The sequence below is a fragment of the Chanodichthys erythropterus genome, chromosome 24 (assembly GCF_024489055.1).
Source record: "Chanodichthys erythropterus isolate Z2021 chromosome 24, ASM2448905v1, whole genome shotgun sequence".
Lineage (NCBI taxonomy): Eukaryota > Metazoa > Chordata > Actinopteri > Cypriniformes > Xenocyprididae > Chanodichthys > Chanodichthys erythropterus.
The window spans coordinates 1407226-1427500 of NC_090244.1; the positions used below are offsets into that span (position 1 = coordinate 1407226).

At 35.5% G+C, this 20275-nt stretch overlaps 1 protein-coding gene across 2 annotated transcripts in view; it reads right to left on the bottom strand.

Annotated features, from left to right (window-relative positions):
- Positions 1 to 334: 334 nt before the first annotated feature.
- The window catches only part of LOC137014672 (GRAM domain-containing protein 2A), a 30200-nt gene continuing 10259 nt past the window's right edge, over positions 335 to 20275 (bottom strand). For both annotated transcript variants that reach the window (XM_067379109.1, XM_067379110.1), the window contains exons 2-12: positions 19633 to 19754; positions 9885 to 9942; positions 9214 to 9286; positions 8901 to 9004; positions 7813 to 7911; positions 5915 to 5986; positions 5761 to 5823; positions 5528 to 5687; positions 3621 to 3714; positions 1514 to 1621; positions 335 to 1436 (exon numbers count right to left, since the gene is read on the bottom strand). In XM_067379109.1, coding sequence (XP_067235210.1) covers positions 1433 to 1436; positions 1514 to 1621; positions 3621 to 3714; positions 5528 to 5687; positions 5761 to 5823; positions 5915 to 5986; positions 7813 to 7911; positions 8901 to 9004; positions 9214 to 9286; positions 9885 to 9942; positions 19633 to 19751 — 954 coding nt within the window. In that variant the 5' untranslated portion in view covers positions 19752 to 19754 and the 3' untranslated portion in view covers positions 335 to 1432. The remainder of the gene's footprint in view (positions 1437 to 1513; positions 1622 to 3620; positions 3715 to 5527; positions 5688 to 5760; positions 5824 to 5914; positions 5987 to 7812; positions 7912 to 8900; positions 9005 to 9213; positions 9287 to 9884; positions 9943 to 19632; positions 19755 to 20275) is intronic.

The window sequence follows — 20275 nt, forward strand, 5'->3', positions numbered from 1 at the left end:
TCATTAACTGGGGAAAAATAATAATATTGAGCCTCTTTATCATTATGGTTGTAGTGTGAACACAATTTCTATAATTTTATTAGTTTTAAACAATTTTAAATTTATTTAGACAATTTAATAAAGATTTCAAAAAGAGTATATTTAAATATTCACTATAGCAATGTTGACTTTTCCAGGCCACAGTTTTACATTTTTCATCTAATATTTAGTTTTTCTCTGACTGTGACAATCCTAGCGGTCAGTTAATGAACACACAGCGACTTCTCTTAATGAAAAACAACAGAAACAATAAAAGTCTTTGTTAAAATCATCAGATTTTGCACATAAATGATTCTTAGAAACAAGAATGTGGTGAAAGTTTTTATTAGTTTGAACTTTCTACCTCTCGTCTGCTTGTGTCAGAAAGAAAGTTATAAAACATCTACAGCGTGGCAGAAATCATGAGCATGTACAAAAACATCACGACTACAATCTCTCATTTACAGCACAACTATTAAATATCCATATCCTAAATCATCTAGCATGCCAGAAATGCAAGCGTATATTTCAAGTACGTAACGACCTACAGACGGCCCATAATGCACTTTAATACAGTCAACAGGAGATTTAACCACGATTGAACCCCAACTCCAGTCCTTCACAACCTAACCCTCTCAGATTCACTTGACCTTGACCTTTCACCTTCCGTCCTTGCCTTGAAATGATCTTGAAATGTGTGTGAATAATATCAATTCTTACTTTTCTCTTCAAGTCCACAAGAAAACCCAGAACATCTCATCCGTTCACTGCAAAAATCATTCTCAATTCGCATTTTGTCTCGTTTTTCAGTAAAAATATCATTAAAAAAACCTGCGAACAAAACAGCATAAGATATTAAGACACGTTTTCAGAGAATTTCTCTTGAATTAAGTTAATTTTTTGAAATATGGTATAAAAATGCATTGTACAAAAACCAAAACAACTTAATTTTTCCCGGGAATCGAACCCGTGACCTTCGCGTTTAGGATCTTGGCATACTTTTACCGGTGAACAAGACAAAAATACTCATGAAGGTGATTCTGGCAGTGCACTAAACACTGGTAAACATGCACATTTCGGGCAGGATAACAGAAATGTTTGCTCCATAAAAACAACAATATTGACACAGAAAGAGTTAAAAATGTGAAACGTTCTCCGTAACATGAAAGTGTCACCAACGTAACCCTGATCATCCGTCCTGAACGCGGAGGTGTTAGTGAAGCCAGGCAACTATGGCTAATATTCCTGCTGTGGGAATCTTCACAGGTCAGCAGTCCGGCTCTCGCGGCTCACCGGCGCCCTCTGCTGGTCCGTTAGCTAACTACTCGGTGACTAGTGCTGTACCTGTGCTTGAGCTGGTGTAATGGGGAGAGACGCCGCTCTCCTGATGGGTTGGCACGGGGTTAAACCTGGGTTACCTGGACAGAGGGAGAGATCTTAGAGCCCAAACACAGTCTTTGCAGGTGTGTGTGTGTGTGTGTGTGTGTGTGTGTACCTCTCTCTCATGGACATTGCCGGTTGTGTGTTGAGGAAAGACAGTTGTTGTTCCAGACTACAGACCCGGAACGCCAGATAACACGAGGAAATGATGAGCAAAATAATGCTGGGAAACACAAACACAGACGTTACAATCCTTCCATTTACTGTAGCTTTAATTACACACAAATTTATTAAAAATAAGACTACAAATTTCAAACTACTCCTGTTGAGTTAAGAAAGTAAAGAAATCTGCTAGTTCACACCACCATTATTAATTATTATAAAAATAAGTTTTAATAATTACACATTATAATTATTTGTAATAATTATAAATTCATTTATTTGACATTTTAAATATTTTTATTAAATTCTTGATTAATAAAATAAACAAATCTTATAGTTCACTATGGCATTATTAATTATTATAATTATTAATATTATTAAATATTATTTGTAATAATTATACTTTTTTTTTGACATTTTTAATATTTTTATTATGTTTTTGTTTGAGAAAGTAAACAAATCTGCTAGTTCACGCTACCATTATTAATTAATATAAATATAATTTTTAATTTATTGACAATTTATTTTTCAAATTATTATATTTTTGTTCTTGGTTGAAAATGTAAACATCTGCTAGTTCACACTAATTATTATAAGTATAATTAATAATAATTATTATTATTTATTGAATAATTATTATTATACATGATTATTTGTAATAATTATAAATGTATATATTTAATATTTTTATTATGTTCTTGTTCTTGGTTAAAAAAGTAAACAAATCTGTTAGTTCACACCGCCATTATTAATTAATATAAATATAATTATTTATAGTTATACATTATTATTTGTAATAATTATACATTATTTGACATTTTAAATATTTTTTTTACTATGTTTTTGGTTAACCAACTTAACAAATCTGCTAGCTGCTTAATTACACATTATTTGTAATAATTATAAATGAATTTATTTGACATTTTAAATATTTTTATTATGTTTTTGAGAAAGTAAACAAATCTGCTAGTTCATACTGCCATTATTAATTAATATAAATATAGTTATTAGTTAATTTATTTGATTTATTTTTCAAATTATTATTATGTTGTAATGGGTTGAAAAAGTAAACATCTGCTAGTTCACACTGTCATTATTTATTATTATAAATATAATTAATAATTATTATTAATTATTATCTGTAATAATTATTATAAATTAATTTATTTGACATTTTAAATATTTTATAATGTTATTGGTTGAGAAAGTAAACAAATCTGCTACTTCATACTACCATTATTAATTATTATAAATATATATATATATATATATATATATATATATATATATATATATATATATATATATATATATATATATATATATATTACAATTATAAATGTATTTTTTTTTAGACATTTTTGATTTTTTTTATTATGTTTTTGTTCTTGGTTGAAAAAGTAAACAAATCTGTTAGTTCACACTGCCATTAATAATTAATATAAATATAATTATTTATGATTACACATTATTACTTGTAATAATTATACATTATTTGACATTTTAAATATATTTTTTTACTATGTTTTTGGTTTACCAAGTTAACAAATATGCTAGTTCACACAGCCATTATTAATTATTACCAATATACTATTAATAATTACACATTATTATTTATTATATTAAAATTTTGATATATTTATTTGATATATTTATATGTTCTTGTTCTTGAATAATATTTAATGTTCTTAATTAATATTAATAAGTTAATAATGATACACTATTATTTATAATAATTGTAAAATAATGTGTTATTAATTATTGGTCAGACTCATACAGATGTTGTGTGACTATATTATATTAGTGCATATTATAAGGTAATTTACATTTGACTTTGTAAATATTCTTAAAATAAAAACAATAGTGTTAATTTAGAGTAACTCAATAGAACAACCAGCAGATGGCGACAATCTACCACAAAAACAGACACGTTTCTGTAGAGTCGAGGTCAAGTGTTTCTCTCAAACTCTCAAATAAAGACAGTTTATTAATAATGATTTATATCTCGGTTATGATCATCCCAGTGCTGATGTGTGAGTGTTTGAGTGCCGCAGACTCACAGCAGAATGAAGAACTTCAGCAGATGATACTCCATGTGACCTAGTTCTGCCACGGGTTCTGCCAGCAGGATCTTCTCCGCCTCCAGACGGCGCTCTGAGGAGCACAACGCATCAGAGATCTGGGTTAGTTCTGTTGTTTCAAAAGCTTCACGCAGAGCCGAGAACGGTTTGTTTCAAGTGCATCGCTGTGCCGCACAAATCAACAAACAGCAGGTTTTGAGCTCTCGGTTAACAGGCGTGTCGTAGTCAAATGTGAAACCGAGCATGTAAAACTCACTGCACCGGCCTTCACAATAATCAAACAATGTGTGGACATTCTCCTAACTCCGTCACGGATGTTTGACCGGCGTCTGAAGATAAAAGCCTCCAGCCAGAAACATTATCCTCAAATCAGTGTGTCAACAGCGCCTCACCTTTCGCCCAGAAACCGTCCCTTTACATGCCGTAATATGAGCCGCAATACGGCACAAATATTTGGACAAAGACGTGAAGAACAGGGAACAATAGTTCATTAAAGAGCACTCGACTGCAGAATCAACAGAGACGTGAATAACTGAGAAACAAACATTTGCTTATTTAAACTGGATATAAATGATGGAGTTTGTGCTACACTTAAAGAGATCACGTGCTTTATGCATTATGAATAATAACAAAAAACATTGACAGGACCACACAGCATCGAGAGTGAAACACACGAGCAGTCAGCATAAGATATATGTACAGTGGGTACGGAAAGTATTCAGACCCCCTTAAATGTTTCACTCTTTGTTATATTGCAGCCATTTGCTAAAATCATTTAAGTTCATTTTTCCCTCATTAATGTACACACAGCACCCCATATTGACAGAGAAACACAGAATTGTTGACATTTTTGGGGTCTGAATGCTTTCCGTACCCACTGTATACACACACTTATGCTTATTTTAAATTTTATATAATAAATTACTAAACAAAACAGAGAACTATGTAAAATGTATATATCATAAGCTTATATATCATTTATGATATACGTTTACATGTATATGTTTTAATTTATTTAATAATTTATTAATGCTATTATTTTTTTTTGTATTTATTATATATACTTGTATTTATAATATAAGATAATAACATATATATATAAAAAAAAATAATTTTAAATTTATTTTATTAATTTAAAAATATATATGTGTATAGTTTATAATTAATTTATTAATGATATACTAGTTAATCTTATATAATAAATACATAATATCAAACAAATTAACAAGTTAACAAATTATTAAATACATTTATATATATATATATATATATATATATAGTTTATATTACTTATTTAATTTATTAACAACATGCTAGATAATTTTATGTATGTTTATATATATATAAATATAGAATTTGTATATCTTTAACATCTGTATATATATATATATATATATATATATATATATGATATACATGTTATATATATATATATATACTTGTTTATTTAATAATTTAATGTTATTATTTATTTATTTCTATGTATTATTATATAAGAGATGATAATAAATAATTATATGTATGTAATTATTATAATTTATGTATAACAATTTATTATACATATATAAATTATAATTTATATATAGAATTTGTATATCAATGACATGTATACCATTATACACAGCATATATGATAAACATGTTTTTATATACATGTATATATATATATATATTATATATTAATATTATATTATTTCAATAATAATTTTTAATGTATTTATTTTATAATTTATATAAAAATAATCTATAATTAACTATTTCAATTATTACTTATATATTAATTTATTCTAATATATATATATATAAACATGTAATGAACACGTATATCATTATGCCTTTCTCATATGATTGTTTGCGTGTGTCATATTTGAAGGTTTGGTGTCGTACCCTCCAGCGGAGTCTCTGCGATGTACGGCGCGTCTCCTGCGCTCAAGCTGCTCGTCGAGTTTCCCAGCAGGTCCGGCAGTGATGAAGATACGGACGGTGCAGACGGTTTCCTGCGCCATGTCAACACCGGCGTGAAGTCTGTGCTCACTGGAAACTCGTCCTGAACAAAATGAGTCTCATATCAGATAACAGCTCTTCAGACGACAGAGAACATCACTGTGTGTTTCTCATACCGTCGACAGAGACCCGGGTTCCTCCAGGTACTGCTTCAGACTTAAACTCTTCTTACCGTTCACCTGACGATCAAACACAGCGAATCATGTTTCTGTATCTCTTTACATTTGCTAACATGCTATGTTATTATAAAACAATAAAACATTAATGCACCTGTAGGTGTGTGCAGATTCTTCTCAGCACGTCATACACACTGTCCCGCGACAGAAGAGACACAAACACATACTGCCACAGAGAAATAAACAAATTACATTTGAATAAAGCCTCTTAAGCAACTAAACTGCAAACTGTCTGATGAATATTCATCATTTCATTTAAATAAGTATTAAGTCACATTGAAATAAAGTTCTCAGATGTTTCTCCTAAACAGACACAAATGAGTCAATAGCTGCCATACAGTAAAATTAATGTGGGGAGATCATCTGATGATTATTAATTAAATAAATGATTAATTATAAAATTATTTATTCATTTATATGTGAGTGTGTTTCGTACCCTCGATTTACTATTTCGTTCCCTCGATTTACTATTTCGTACCCTCGATTTACTAAGTTGCGCACATGATTTACTAATTCGTTGCCTTGGTTTACTATTTCGTCCCTCGATTTACTAAGTTGCGCACATGATTTACTAATTCGTTGCCTTGGTTTACTATTTCGTACCCTCGATTTACTAAGTTGCGCACATGATTTACTAATTCGTTGCCTTGGTTTACTATTTCGTCCCTCGATTTACTAAGTTGCGCGCACAATTTACTATTTCGTTCCCTCGATTTACTATTTCGTACCCTCGATTTACCATTTTGTTTCCTTGATTTACTAAATCGTATGGACAATTTACTAATTCGTTCCCTCGATTTACTAAGTTGCGGCCACGATTTACTATTTCGTTCCCCTTGATTTACTATTTCGTCCCTCGATTTACTAAGTTGCGCGCACAATTTACTATTTCGTTTCCTCGATTTACTATTTCGTTCCCTCGATTTACTATTTCGTTCCCTCGATTTACTATTTCGTTCCCTTGGTTTACTATATCGCCCCTCGATTTACTAAGTTGCGCGCACAATTTACTATTTCGTTCCCTTGATTTACTATTTCGTCCCTTGATTTACTAAGTTGCGCCCACGATTTACTATTTCATTCCCTTGGTTTACTATTTCGTCCCTCGATTTACTAGGTTGCGCACACAATTTACTATTTCGTTCCCTCGATTTACTATTTCGTACCCTCGATTTACCATTTTGTTTCCTTGATTTACTAAATCGTATGGACAATTTACTAATTCGTTCCCTCGATTTACTAAGTTGCGCCCACGATTTACTATTTCGTTCCCTCGATTTACTATTTCGTTCCCTCGATTTACCATTTTGTTTCCTTGATTTACTAAATCGTACGGACGATTTACTAATTCGTTCCCTCGATTTACTAAGTTGCGCCCACGATTTACTATTTCATTCCCTTGGTTTACTATTTCGTCCCTCGATTTACTAAGTTGCGCGCACGATTTACTAATTTGTTCCCTCGATTTACTATTTCGTCCCTCGATTTACTAAGTTGCGCGCACGATTTACTAATTTGTTCCCTCGATTTACTATTTCGGTCCCTTGATTTACCATTTTATCTTCCCTCAAACTCATTTATGATGGAGGAAAAAAAGCCAGATTGCATCAACTGTTTTATTACTGATATTTTGCGCCAATTTCCCAGGAAGAAACGATTTTGTTCTCCTGAAAACATGGGATGTAAACGCTGCTTTATTTGAAAATGTTTTATGCCATAAGTTAAATTCGCACTTTTGGATGGAAACATGGCTATTGTTATGTCAAAGCTGTGTAGGAGAATCAGGATATTAAATGGGATCTAAATTGTGATTTGTTTTTGTTTTTCTTGGCAAATACAGTATAAAATCTGCCATCATGATGGACTTCGTATCCAGCGATCTTTCTGAACTGTGTTTTGCATCATCAGTGTTTTGACTGGCACTGGACCAGACGCTGTGTGAACCTGCGGATCGAGTGTGTGAAGCGTTCGTCATGCGGTTGCGTTCCTCACCTTCTGGCTGGTGTCGGTGGTGATGGCGAGTCCGTTTGGGACCAGTCCGGCGGTTTTGTGTTTCTTCACCAGCCGCACAGACACCACCGGGATGGCAACCTAAACCAGCAGAGACAACAACCAGCTTCATCACAGACACTCATCGATAAAAACATCAAATATGAGGAGTTACTATGAGAGCTGATGATCCTGGATCTTTGTACTTTCATTCTATCAGCGTTAACAAACAAAGGTCTGGTACAGCAGTAAAGTCAACAAAGCGGCGGGTATAAATCAGGTCACAAGGTATCATTGAGATACATTATCGTTTTTTCATGTTGAATTCGTTTTCAGAGCTCTGCAGACGCTGAACATCAAATCAACAGATCTGATCACATGATACACTGATGCAGACGGATCAGCTGACAGCCAGAGATTATTTTAATATTATGGTCAATAACCAGGATTCCCACACTTTGACCAATGAATTTACATGACTTGTCCGGTCCTGCAAGAGTTTTATTATAAACACGCTGCATTAATTCACTACATGACTTTCCTGATTTCCCCAAGATTTTATTCATTTGCAGAACTGGAAATCACCACTTTAAAATCCCCAGAAGTTTTTCACAACCACCAACCGATATTTGTTTGTTTACATGCTAAAGTGTAATTAGACATCAAAACATTATAATGTACAATAGAAAATATCAATGACTAAGAAATAAAAGAAATAAGCTGATTTCTATACTGATCAATTCATATACCGATAATTCAATATATATATATATATACACACACACACACACACACAATATATATATATATATATATATACTATTAGTATTTCAACTTTTCAGTAGTATTTAAAGTTTTCTTAAATTATATATATATTTATTAGTACTTCAACTTATTTATTTCTGTTAGCTTCCAAGATTTCTAGTTATTTTAAGGTTTTCCATACATATATATATATATTTCAATTAATAAAAATGATTTTTAATAGTTTAAGTTAACTGTAAAAAGACTGATGCAGATTTAATCACTGGTATATCTCGAATCCTTACACTTTTACATCTTTATTTTTCACGTCACATAAAGTTACAAACCTTAATGTCTTTGCCGAAGAGGTTTGCGTAGAAACACAGCCAGTTCCGGGAAATATAAAGTCGTCCTTGAAGCAGAATGTCCCGCAGAAGAGCGCAGGAATAAACTAGAGGAAACAGGACAGACGCTTTAATAAATAACATTTTGTGTGAAATACAACACATATTTAGACCAAATTTTTCACATAGATCTGAATATTAACAGATAATAAATGTTTAATTCAAAGAGAGTGAGATGATTTGACACTATGTCTTGATGACACTTGGTTCCTGAAGCGAAACCAATGGAGATATTGATGAAGATCCGATACGTTACCCTTCATGAGGATCTCCTCCTTCGGGACGGCGGAGAAGAGTTTGTGGTACTGCGAGTTGTATTTGCTGACGGTCTGTGGAGAAACACATGCTGATGGAGACTCTTGCATTGGCTTCAGTTTCCTCTTCTCTTTCATGCATAATACAGTGGCATCTTAATGTGAAAGATGCTGAAAATCGTACCAAAACTAAACTTTATTTGTCATGAAACTAGGTCAAATTAACTAAAACCTTCTCTAGATGCACTGAAACACTAAACTGATTCATTCTCTCACATGACAGGAAGCGTTTCGTTTTGTAAGTGTGGGAAACTCCCACGCTGGAAACTTCTCAATTCATTTCCACCTGATAAAACACGCGACGGTCGTCCAGCACCCGAGGGTCTCGCGGCTCTTTGACTTTGAAACTGTGACTGAAGTGGCGAGCCGCCCATAAGGAACAAGGCTTTGTAATGTTTAACCACAATCTTGCATCACGGATGATTGTTAAATACAATTGTGGACAGAAACTTGAGGCAACTGAACTGAAACTCTATTAATGTAAGATCTAAAGAATCACACATTTAAGGTTTTTTAATCAGTAACTTTAAATCATACTTTACACAAAGGTTCAGGCAACAAATTATTATTCATCTGCTGGATATTATCTGATTTAGACATGAAATATACTTACTGAACCCCTGTAGCATTTCTTTACATCTTCATAAGAGAGATCGTCAATCAGCTGGAGCCTGAAAATACACAAATAAAGTACAATTAGTAATAATAGTGTTAAAAGTAAAAATATTAGAAGTAAAATTATTTTTTCAGAAAAGGTAAAAATCTAGTTTATATAATACTAATAATAATTCTACAACTAATAATGAAAATACACACATACATACTGTATATTACATACATATATACCAAAATTACAAATTAAAATAGTATTTTAAAATATTCATAAATTATTTTAGATTCAATTAATATATTAAACATTCATAAAATATTATATATATATATATATATATATATATATATATATATATATATATATATATATATATATATATATATATATATATATAATTAAAAACGGTTTAAAATATATATATTTTATATTAAATCAATATCTAAAAAAAAAAATATATATATATATATGTATATTATATAATATATAAAATTGAATTATAGAAATATCAATGATGTGACGGGTCATTTTTTTTGTCCAAAGGCCTTAATAATAATAAAAAACAAAGATATGACATTCAAATTATGTACAACTAAATCTCTTTTATTGAATCCAAAAGGTTTTAATTATATTTTGCTCCATATAAAGATATTTTAAAGATTTTGAAGTGTCAAAAGTGTCATTCGGTTTAACCGTCTAGCCATTCATAATGTAATAAATGTATATATTTTTTATTCTGGCATGATTTTATAACATCATATATCAACACAAATGTTGTTAAAATTATGTGTAGAAGTCGTTGCTTTATTATGAGAAAGAATGTCGGGAAAAATGAATTTCATTGATGTCAAACATCGGGTCATTTGGTGCAACCGCTATAAAACATGGAAAATGTAATATTTTTAAAACTTGTACTAAATATAAAATGTTTGATTGTCCTTTTAGATATCAGCCTGTTTGCATTGTTTGAAAATATCGTCATTCGGTGTAACCAAAAGTGTCATTTGGTGAAACCAAATGACTTTTTTGGTGACAAATTTTGTCCATCTTGTAAAAAATAAATGACAAAAGCAGTTTTAATTGATTAAAAAAACACATAATCTCATTGTTAACACTTAATAAAACTTCAAAAATTAATTATATCTCCATTTTGCTTTTTATTTACACTTTTAAAAACCTTATTTGTCAATGACTCAAATTATTGCTAGTTTTTCAATTTATAATGCCAGTTCCTTTAAGATTAATTTTTTATTTACTGAGAAAGGCCTGGAAAAAATGGCAGCAAAAAACAAAACAAAAACTTTACAACAAAAAATAACCAAGCCTCAAAGAAGCAAAAATTAAACAATTTTTCACTGGAAAACACAGAGTTCAATCTATATCAGTAAAATGTTTGTGTTGAACATGTAGATGCAAATCTGCTCTTTATGAATATTCCTGCAATGCAAAATTGTTGCAGTTCAGTGAAAACAAACGCATGGTCAAACACATATTCACGAAAATAACAAAGATAACATTTTTCCTCACATAATGTCTCTGTGTCTTTTTGCACGTGGTTCAAACGAAATCCAAATATCATGCAAAATGCGTGTGGATAAATGATCATACAAACAGACATGAACCCCAAAATCATCACTCCGGCTCCAGCCGCAGGCAAATGTGTGCAAATGTGCAAAGTGCATTTTCATATTTATTTACCAGGTCAAAACCTCAATGTCTTCCCACTTAAACAAACACACAGACACACATCCTGAAAACCAGCGAAAGATTGGTCGCCAAATGATCCGGAGACAAAACTGAAGAAATACAGAGCAGTGAAAGGTGATTGAGTCTAGAGAAAAAAATGTCAGCGTATAAATTGGGTTATAAAAGTTAAACGCCTTTGAAATATTAGGATGGTGATTTCTCATTCATTTCTTACAGAAAAATGCTGAACACAAAAACCATGTTTGTGACTGCAATATTTCAATATAGCTGGAGATCTTCCTGTCTCATTTGCCCGGCTCCTTCACCTAATTCCCTGAACTTCCTCTCACACACAATCAATCATTGTTTATAACTTCTGGTGGCTGATGACTTCAGAGAACTTTCCTCACGTTTCCTTCCTGAAGCGGCTCAGCTGCCGGTAATTCCATCATTTCAGCAAGTAAACAGCAGATTTCAGCCCTCAAACATGATCATTATCCTCCGAATGGAGTAATCACAGCTAACAGAACGTTCTCTGAACTCTCAAAGATATGAACAAACATCCTTCCTGTAACGTTAATAGAATATCCATTCAAAGTTATCTGGTCTTTAATAATGTTCTCGAAACATTAGCACAAAAACGTTTTCATGGAACATTTTTTCTGGAATGTTTCAGTTGGTTGTTCTTCTAACATTTTTTAATTTGTTTTGGAATGTTCAGAACATTCAAAAGTAACATTCCAATAATCTTTGCAGAATGATTAAATGGAATGTTTCCTTAACGATCGTATAACCAAGAACATTTTTTTTTAAAACATTTTAAAAACTGGAAGTTCAACGAATATTTGAAAATAACTTAATATGAACATTAGCAAAATGTTCTTAGAACTTATTTTTGATAGCTGGAATTATGATGTTGACAGCAGGTGCATCATATTACGTGGAAAAACCCTCTTCTTTTATGAAGAAACCCTTCAGTAATACTTCAGTAAAACCATCAGAGAGAATTCAGCTCGAAAAAAGTCTGTTAGCACTAAAAGCTCCTCTCGCCAGTGTTTACACAAACACATCTGAGTGAAAGTGCTTCTGTGGTCAGCGTTTCAGAATACGTTACACACTGTTCTGGTGTGTTGCAGTAATGACACACACAACTCACAGTTTCTCCATAAGCATGAAACATCATTCTGTAATTCACCATGAGGAAATGTGAGCACTCACTTCCTGTTGTTTGTCTTAAGAAAAAAAGTCATTAAACTACTCCTGATTTACTCAATGAAGACACACAAATCTAACTAAATAATACATAAAAAGACTGTAATTTAAAAAAAGAAGAAATAACTATAATGGAAAGTCAACATCACCAAAAAATCTCTGTCCAGATTGACCTTTCACTGCAAGTTGTCTCCTGTATATAACAGTGTACATGGTGTGACAAATAAAATCTTTGAATCTCAGGGGCCATTTACATGACAGTTTTCAACTAAAAATGGGAAATCTTTCATGAGTTTTGGCCTGAAAACTTTTCAAAACGTGTTTCAAAGTGCACGTTTTTGAAAAAAGATTCTGTTATTGTCTATTGACGGTGACGTTATGCACATGATATTTAGTTTATAATTCAAACATGCTTCATAACACGAGAATGAACATCACTGGTTCTTGCTGAAGGTCAAACATGCTTCATAACACGAGAATGAACCTCATTGGTTCTTGTTGAAGGTCAAACGTGATGCGTAACACGAGAATGAACCTCATTGGTTCCTGTTGAAGGTCAAACGTGCTGCGTAACGCGAGAATGAACCTCATTGGTTCTTGCTGAAGCTCAAACATGCTTCATAACACGAGAATGAACCTCATTGGTTCTTGTTGAAGCTAAAACGTGCTGCGTAACGCGAGAATGAACCTCATTGGTTCTTGTTGAAGGTCAAACGTGCTGCGTAACACGAGAATGAACCTAATTGGTTCTTGCTGAAGGTCAAACGTGCTGCGTAACACGAGAATGAACCTCATTGGTTCTTGTTGAAGGTCAAACGTGCTGCGTAACACGAGAATGAACCTCATTGGTTCTTGTTGAAGCTAAAACGTGCTGCGTAACGCGAGAATGAACCTCATTGGTTCTTGTTGAAGCTAAAACGTGCTGCGTAACACGAGAATGAACCTCATTGGTTCTTGTTGAAGGTCAAACGTGCTGCGTAACGCGAGAATGAACCTCATTGGTTCTTGTTGAAGCTCAAATGTGTTGCGTAACGCGAGAATGAACCTCATTGGTTCTTGTTGAAGGTCAAATGTGCTGCGTAACACGAGAATGAACCTCATTGGTTCTTGTTGAAGCTCAAATGTGTTGCGTAACGCGAGAATGAACCTCATTGGCTCTTGCTGAAGCTCAAATGTGCTGTGTAACACGAGAATGAACCTCATTGGTTCTTGTTGAAGCTCAAATGTGATGCGTAACACGAGAATGAACCTCATTGGTTCTTGTTGAAGGTCAAATGTGCTGCGTAACACGAGAATGAACCTCATTGGTTCTTGTTGAAGCTCAAATGTGCTGCGTAACACGAGAATGAACCTCATTGGTTCTTGATGAAGCTCAAATGTGCTGCGTAACACGAGAATGAACCTCATTGGTTCTTGCTGAAGGTCAAATGTGCTGCGTAACACGAGAATGAACCTCATTGGTTCTTGCAGAAGCTCAAACGTGATGCGTAACACGAGAATGAACCTCATTGGTTCTCGCAGAAGCTCAAACGTGCTGCATAACACGAGAATGAACCTCATTGGTTCTCGCTGAAGATCAAACGTGCTGCGTAACACGAGAATGAACCTCATTGGTTCTCGCTGAAGATCAAACGTGCTGCGTAACACGAGAATGAACCTCATTGGTTCTCGCTGAAGATCAAACGTGCTGCGTAACACGAGAATGAACCTCATTGGTTCTCGCTGAAGATCAAACGTGCTGCGTAACGCGAGAATGAACCTCATTGGTTCTCGCTGAAGATCAACGTGCTGCGTAACACGAGAATGAACCTCATTGGTTCTCGCTGAAGATCAAACGTGCTGCGTAACACGAGAATGAACCTCATTGGTTCTCGCTGAAGATCAAACGTGCTGCGTAACATGAGAATGAACCTCATTGGTTCTTGCAGAAGCTCAAACGTGATGCGTAACACGAGAATGAACCTCATTGGTTCTTGAGGAAGCTCAAATGTGATGCGTAACATGAGAATGAACCTCATTGGTTCTTGCGAAAGCTCAAATGTGATGCGTAACACTAGAATGAACCTCATTGGTTCTTGTGAAAGCTCAAATGTGCTGCGTAACACGAGAATGAACCTCATTGGTTCTCGCTGAAGATCAAACGTGCTGCGTAACACGAGAATGAACCTTGTTGGTTCTCGCTGAAGATCAAACGTGCTGCGTAACACGAGAATGAACCTCATTGGTTCTCGCTGAAGCTCAAACGTGATGCGTAACACGAGAATGAACCTCATTGGTTCACGCTGAAGCTCAAACGTGCTGCGTAACACGAGAATGAACCTCATTGGTTCTCGCTGAAGATCAAACGTGCTGCGTAACACGAGAATGAACCTCACTGGTTCTCGCTGAAGCTCAAACGTGCTGCGTAACACCAGAATGAACCTCATTGGTTCTCGCACATCAAGCAAGCACGCTTGAGCTTTTGTTTACCACAAATTATGTGTGCATTGATCAATGTTTATATGGGAATAAAAGCCTAAATTCAATCTGTTCATCATTTAAAGTGATCGAAAATTTTCATTTGTGTTCCAAAGATAAAGACTTACGAATTTGGAATGACATGGGGGTGAGTAAATGATGACAATTTTCATTTTTGGGCAAACTAACCCTTTTATAAATCAAGTAAATAAAGTTTTCTTTTAGGGGTTTGGGTCAATCTGCAGTCACGGTAATGAGCTTTATATAAGGATAAGTCCTCATTTACGTGCTTGTGTTTGTTGTTGTGCGTCTTCCTGCTCAGTGACAAACACAGGGTCTCTGAGGAAGAACCGTCTCAAACCAAATGATTCAAATCAGCATTCAAAGGGAAAGCAGAACATCAACACACGCGACATGCCTCTGGAGACGCTGGGACGGCTGTTATTGCACAGATGACGCATGATTCGCTCACTGCTGAGGGACTTACAGACAAGATGACATCAAAACTGACACTATTTACTTGAAGGATTCATCAGTGCATGTTATTCTAAAGAAAAATAATCTATATGTAACTTCCATCAAATTATACTTGTGCTAACTTCTATTATAGGTACCTTCTATATATACCTTCTATCAAGGCTGTGTGTGTTCAAGCAGGTCCTGGTTTGATATGGAGGCAAACAGCAGCACATATTGTATAACTGAGACATTTCTAAACCTGTTCAGAAGTTAAAACAGTGTCATCTGCTGACGTTTAATTATAATCAAAACCCATCTGATACTACAGCATGCTATTCTGCACAAACCCTGATTGTGAGTGTGTGCCCCTCTCTGCTGCCTTATGTAATTAGAGCTGCTCGTCTCTAAACGTGAACCTTCTGCACGTGGAGTTTGCTGCAGTGACATCATCACCTCCTCGTCTCACACTTTGGTGAAAAACGACACTTCAGACGCACAAACACCACAACGCCTGCTGTGCAACAAATCTGGCTTCCTGAATTCAATGCAAAACCAAAAGAGCATCATCAACAAAAACAGAGACTAATCAAAACTAGTATGTCCTTTTTTTGAAGAGTGGTTCACTCGCTAAGTGTGTCAGGTGTGAAGAGTCTGTATATGTGGCTCGGGTCCATAAAAGCTCAAAAAACACTGCTTCCCGTCCTTTCTGTGGGATTTTCCCACCTGTTTTCTGCTCCAGCAAGTTAAAATGGTACATCTGATCTTTTAATAAAGACAGCTCTCCTCAACAACCCACGTGATCTGAGAAATCATTCGTATCTGGAGAACAAACTGCAGGACGACACGCAAACTGAACTTTAATACTTTGTGCTGGAGGTTTGATCACATGTCAACAACAGTAATACTTTTGTTTCTCTCTCAAAAGCCTCTTTGTACAGCGAATGGAGTTGTTTCCATCCAACGAGACCCATTTTTTCTCTATTGTTTTCCACTCTATGGGCCTCTCATTTGCAGCCAAACACCTCATCCATGACAAACACACACACACACACACATGTTGGAATATGTGGTTTACGGGGACTCTCCATAGGTGTAATGCTATACAAAATGTATATTCTCCATCTCCAAAACTGCAGCTCTTGTGGGGTGTTCCTGGTCTGCAGTGGTCAGTATCGATCAAAAGTGGTCCAAGGAAGGAACAGTGGTGAGCCGGTGACAGGGTCATGGCTGGCCCATGTGGTCAGATCCAACAGACGAGCTCCTGTAGCTCAAATTGCTCCAGAAGTTAATGCTGGTTCTGATGGAAAGGTGTCAGAATACACAGTGCATCAGTTTGTTGCGTATGGAGCTGCAGACCAGTCAGGGTGCCCATGCTGACCCCTGTCCACCGCTGAAAGAGCCGACCGTGAGCATCAGAACTGGACCACGGAGCAATGGAAGAAGGTGGCCTGGTCTGATGAATCACGTGGATGGCCGGGTGTGTGTGCGTCTCTTACCTGGGGAACAGATGGCACCAGGATGCACTATGGGAAGAAGGCGGAGGCAGTGTGATGCTTTGGGCGATGTTCTGCTGGGAAACCTTGGGTCCTGCCATTCATGAGGATGTTACTTTGACACGTACCACCTACCTAAGCATTGTTGAGACCATGTACATCCTTTCATGGAAACGGTATTTCCTGGTGGCTGTGGCCTCTTTCAGCAGGATAATGCTCCTGACACAAAGCAGAAATGCTTCAGGAATGGTTTGAGGAGCACAACAACGAGTTTGAGGTGTTGATTGTCCTCCAAATTCCCCAGATCTCAATCCAATGGAGCATCTGTGGGATGTGCTGAACAAACAAGTCAGATCCATGGAGGATCCACCTTACAGGACTTAAAGGATCTGCTGCTAACATCTGCAGATACCACAGCACACCTTCAGGGGTCTAGAGGAGTCCATGCCTCGACGGGTCAGGGCTGTTTTGGCAGCAACACAATATTAGGAAGGTGCTCATAATGTTATGCCTGATCGATGTAAATAAGGATGACAAATCACTAGCTTGAAGCTTAAAGAAGGTTCTTGATCATTCTGAAGGGGTTCTAGATCGGCGGCGGCGGGTGAACACAGCTCCAGAAATCAATCAGCGTCCTCCTCGGGTTTAGCTGTGCCTCTGAAAGAGCCCACGAGACCAGCATTCCCTCATCATCCGGATACGCATCACGGCTTCTCTGTTTTTCTAATTCATGTGCCCAGATTCTCATCGCAATTCAATACAACTGCAGATTCTGAATGCATCAATTATTGCTCTAATATGCATAAAGTATTTGTATTTCCTAATATTGTGTTGGTCCCCGTTTTGCTGCCAAAACAACCCGGACCCCTCGAGGCATGGACTCCTCTAGACCCCTGAAGGTGTGCTGTGGGATCTGCACCAAGCTGTTAGCAGGTGGAGCCTCCATGGATCGGACTTGTTTGTTCAGCACATCCCACAGATGCTCGATTGGATTGAGATAAGGGGAATTTGGAAGCCAAGTCAACACCTCAAACTGGTTGTTGTGCTCCTCAAACCATTTCTGCTTTGTGTCAGGAGCATTATCCTGCTGAAAGAGCCACAGCCACTAGGGTATACCGTTTCCATGAAAGGGTGTACATGGTCTCAACAATGCTTAGATAGGTGGTACGTGTCAAAGTAACATCCACATGGATGGCAGGACCCAAGGTTTCCCAGCAGAACATTGACCAAAGCATCACACTGCCTCCGCCGGCTCGCCTTCTTCCCATAGTGCATCCTGATGCCATGTGTTCCCCAGGTAAGAGACGCACACGCACCCGCCCATCCACGTGATGTAAAAGAAAACATGATTCATCAGACAGCAGCTCGTCTGTTGGATCGGACCACACGGGCCACCCTTCACTCCCCACATTGGCCGCCCATGACCCTGTCTCTGGTTCACCACTGTTCCTTCCTTGGAGCACTTTTGATACTGACCACTGCAGACCGGGAACACCCCACAAGAGCTGCAGTTTTGGAGAAGCTCTGACCCAGTCATCTAGCCATCACAATTTGGTCCTTGTCAAACTCGCTCAAATCCCAACACTTGCCCATTTGTCCTGCTCTTAACACATCAACTTTGAGGACAAAATGTTCACTTGCTGCCTATTATATCCACTCACTAACAGGTGCCGTGATGAAGAGATAATCAGTGTTATTCACTTCACCTGTCAGTGCTCAAAATGTTACGCCTGATCGGTGCATGTCTCATATTGCAAACTTTACTTAACAAACAAGACAAGAATTAGAAGGAACAATCTTGAGCAGGCGTTTTAGCATCAAGCTATCTCTTTACCAATATCTAGTTATGTCAATGCCAATTAAATAAAGTTTTTAGTTTTATTTTAATTCTTCACCTTAAACTAAGCAAAAATTAGAAATTTGCCAATATTTTACATTAATATCAAAACCCTCTGAGACACGGTTTCATAAACCTGCCCGATCAGGGCGAAACACAAACACAGTCATTACGTAAATGTGGTTCATTAATTCATGGTCTGAGGCGGGGAGACGTTTAAGCAAACAGTGAGCATGGAAACGTGTGTTTGTGGCATTATGGATGACGAGCGGCCCGGCCCTGATCAAAAACCTGCTGGAGGATGACGAGCACAGACTTGTGGGAACAGGGCGTAGATTTACTCCGCACGAAAAACACAGAGATGCTGCAGACATGAGAGTTACAGAAAACCAATCCTAGCATCTCTGTGGGTTTGTGTGTGCGGCTGCATCCTAAATCACACACTTTCCATACGATGTAGTGCATGAAACTAGGATTAATGCATCCCAAAGGATGCATGTCAAAGGGTTTTTGGAATGAACTTTAAACAAATTTTAAAATGATGTACTGAATCCTGGGCAGTACTTTTAGTGTGTAATATGAATATGCAAATGTATGCACTATTTACATGAGACTCTGCCTGAAGTGGGCGGGGCATTGGGGGTCGTCGTCCTTCTGAGGGTCCGTCAGCTCTATCGGGGTCACCAGGCCCATGTCGTCACCCTGATCAATGAGCCCTGACATCATTCTCTGTTCAAAAACAGAAAAACAATAATTATATACTTCATTATTATTTATTGTATTATGTGCAATATTTTATATATATATATATATATATATATATATATATATATATATATATATATATATATATATATATATATAAAAGATTACATTTTAAATGAGATTAAACTATTTTTATCATTATTTTACAGTATTAAGTCGACATTTTTCACTTTGTCCATTATGTAAAACTTTTTCCATGAAACTTGTTGCTTTTTTAATGTTTATTTTTTGTTACACAACAAAAAAAAAATGCACAAAAAAAAATTATTTTATTATGTTTAATACATACATGTAAAATAAATATATAAATATATATATAAATAAAACACACACAACAAAATGATAGGTAAAATATTACATTTTCAAAATTAGATGAAAATTCTTGTATTATTATTTTGCAGTATGATTATTTTTTTCACTTTTCAATGAACATTTTTACATTTTTGCTTTTTTTTGTGACACAAGAAAAAAAATGCCCACAATAA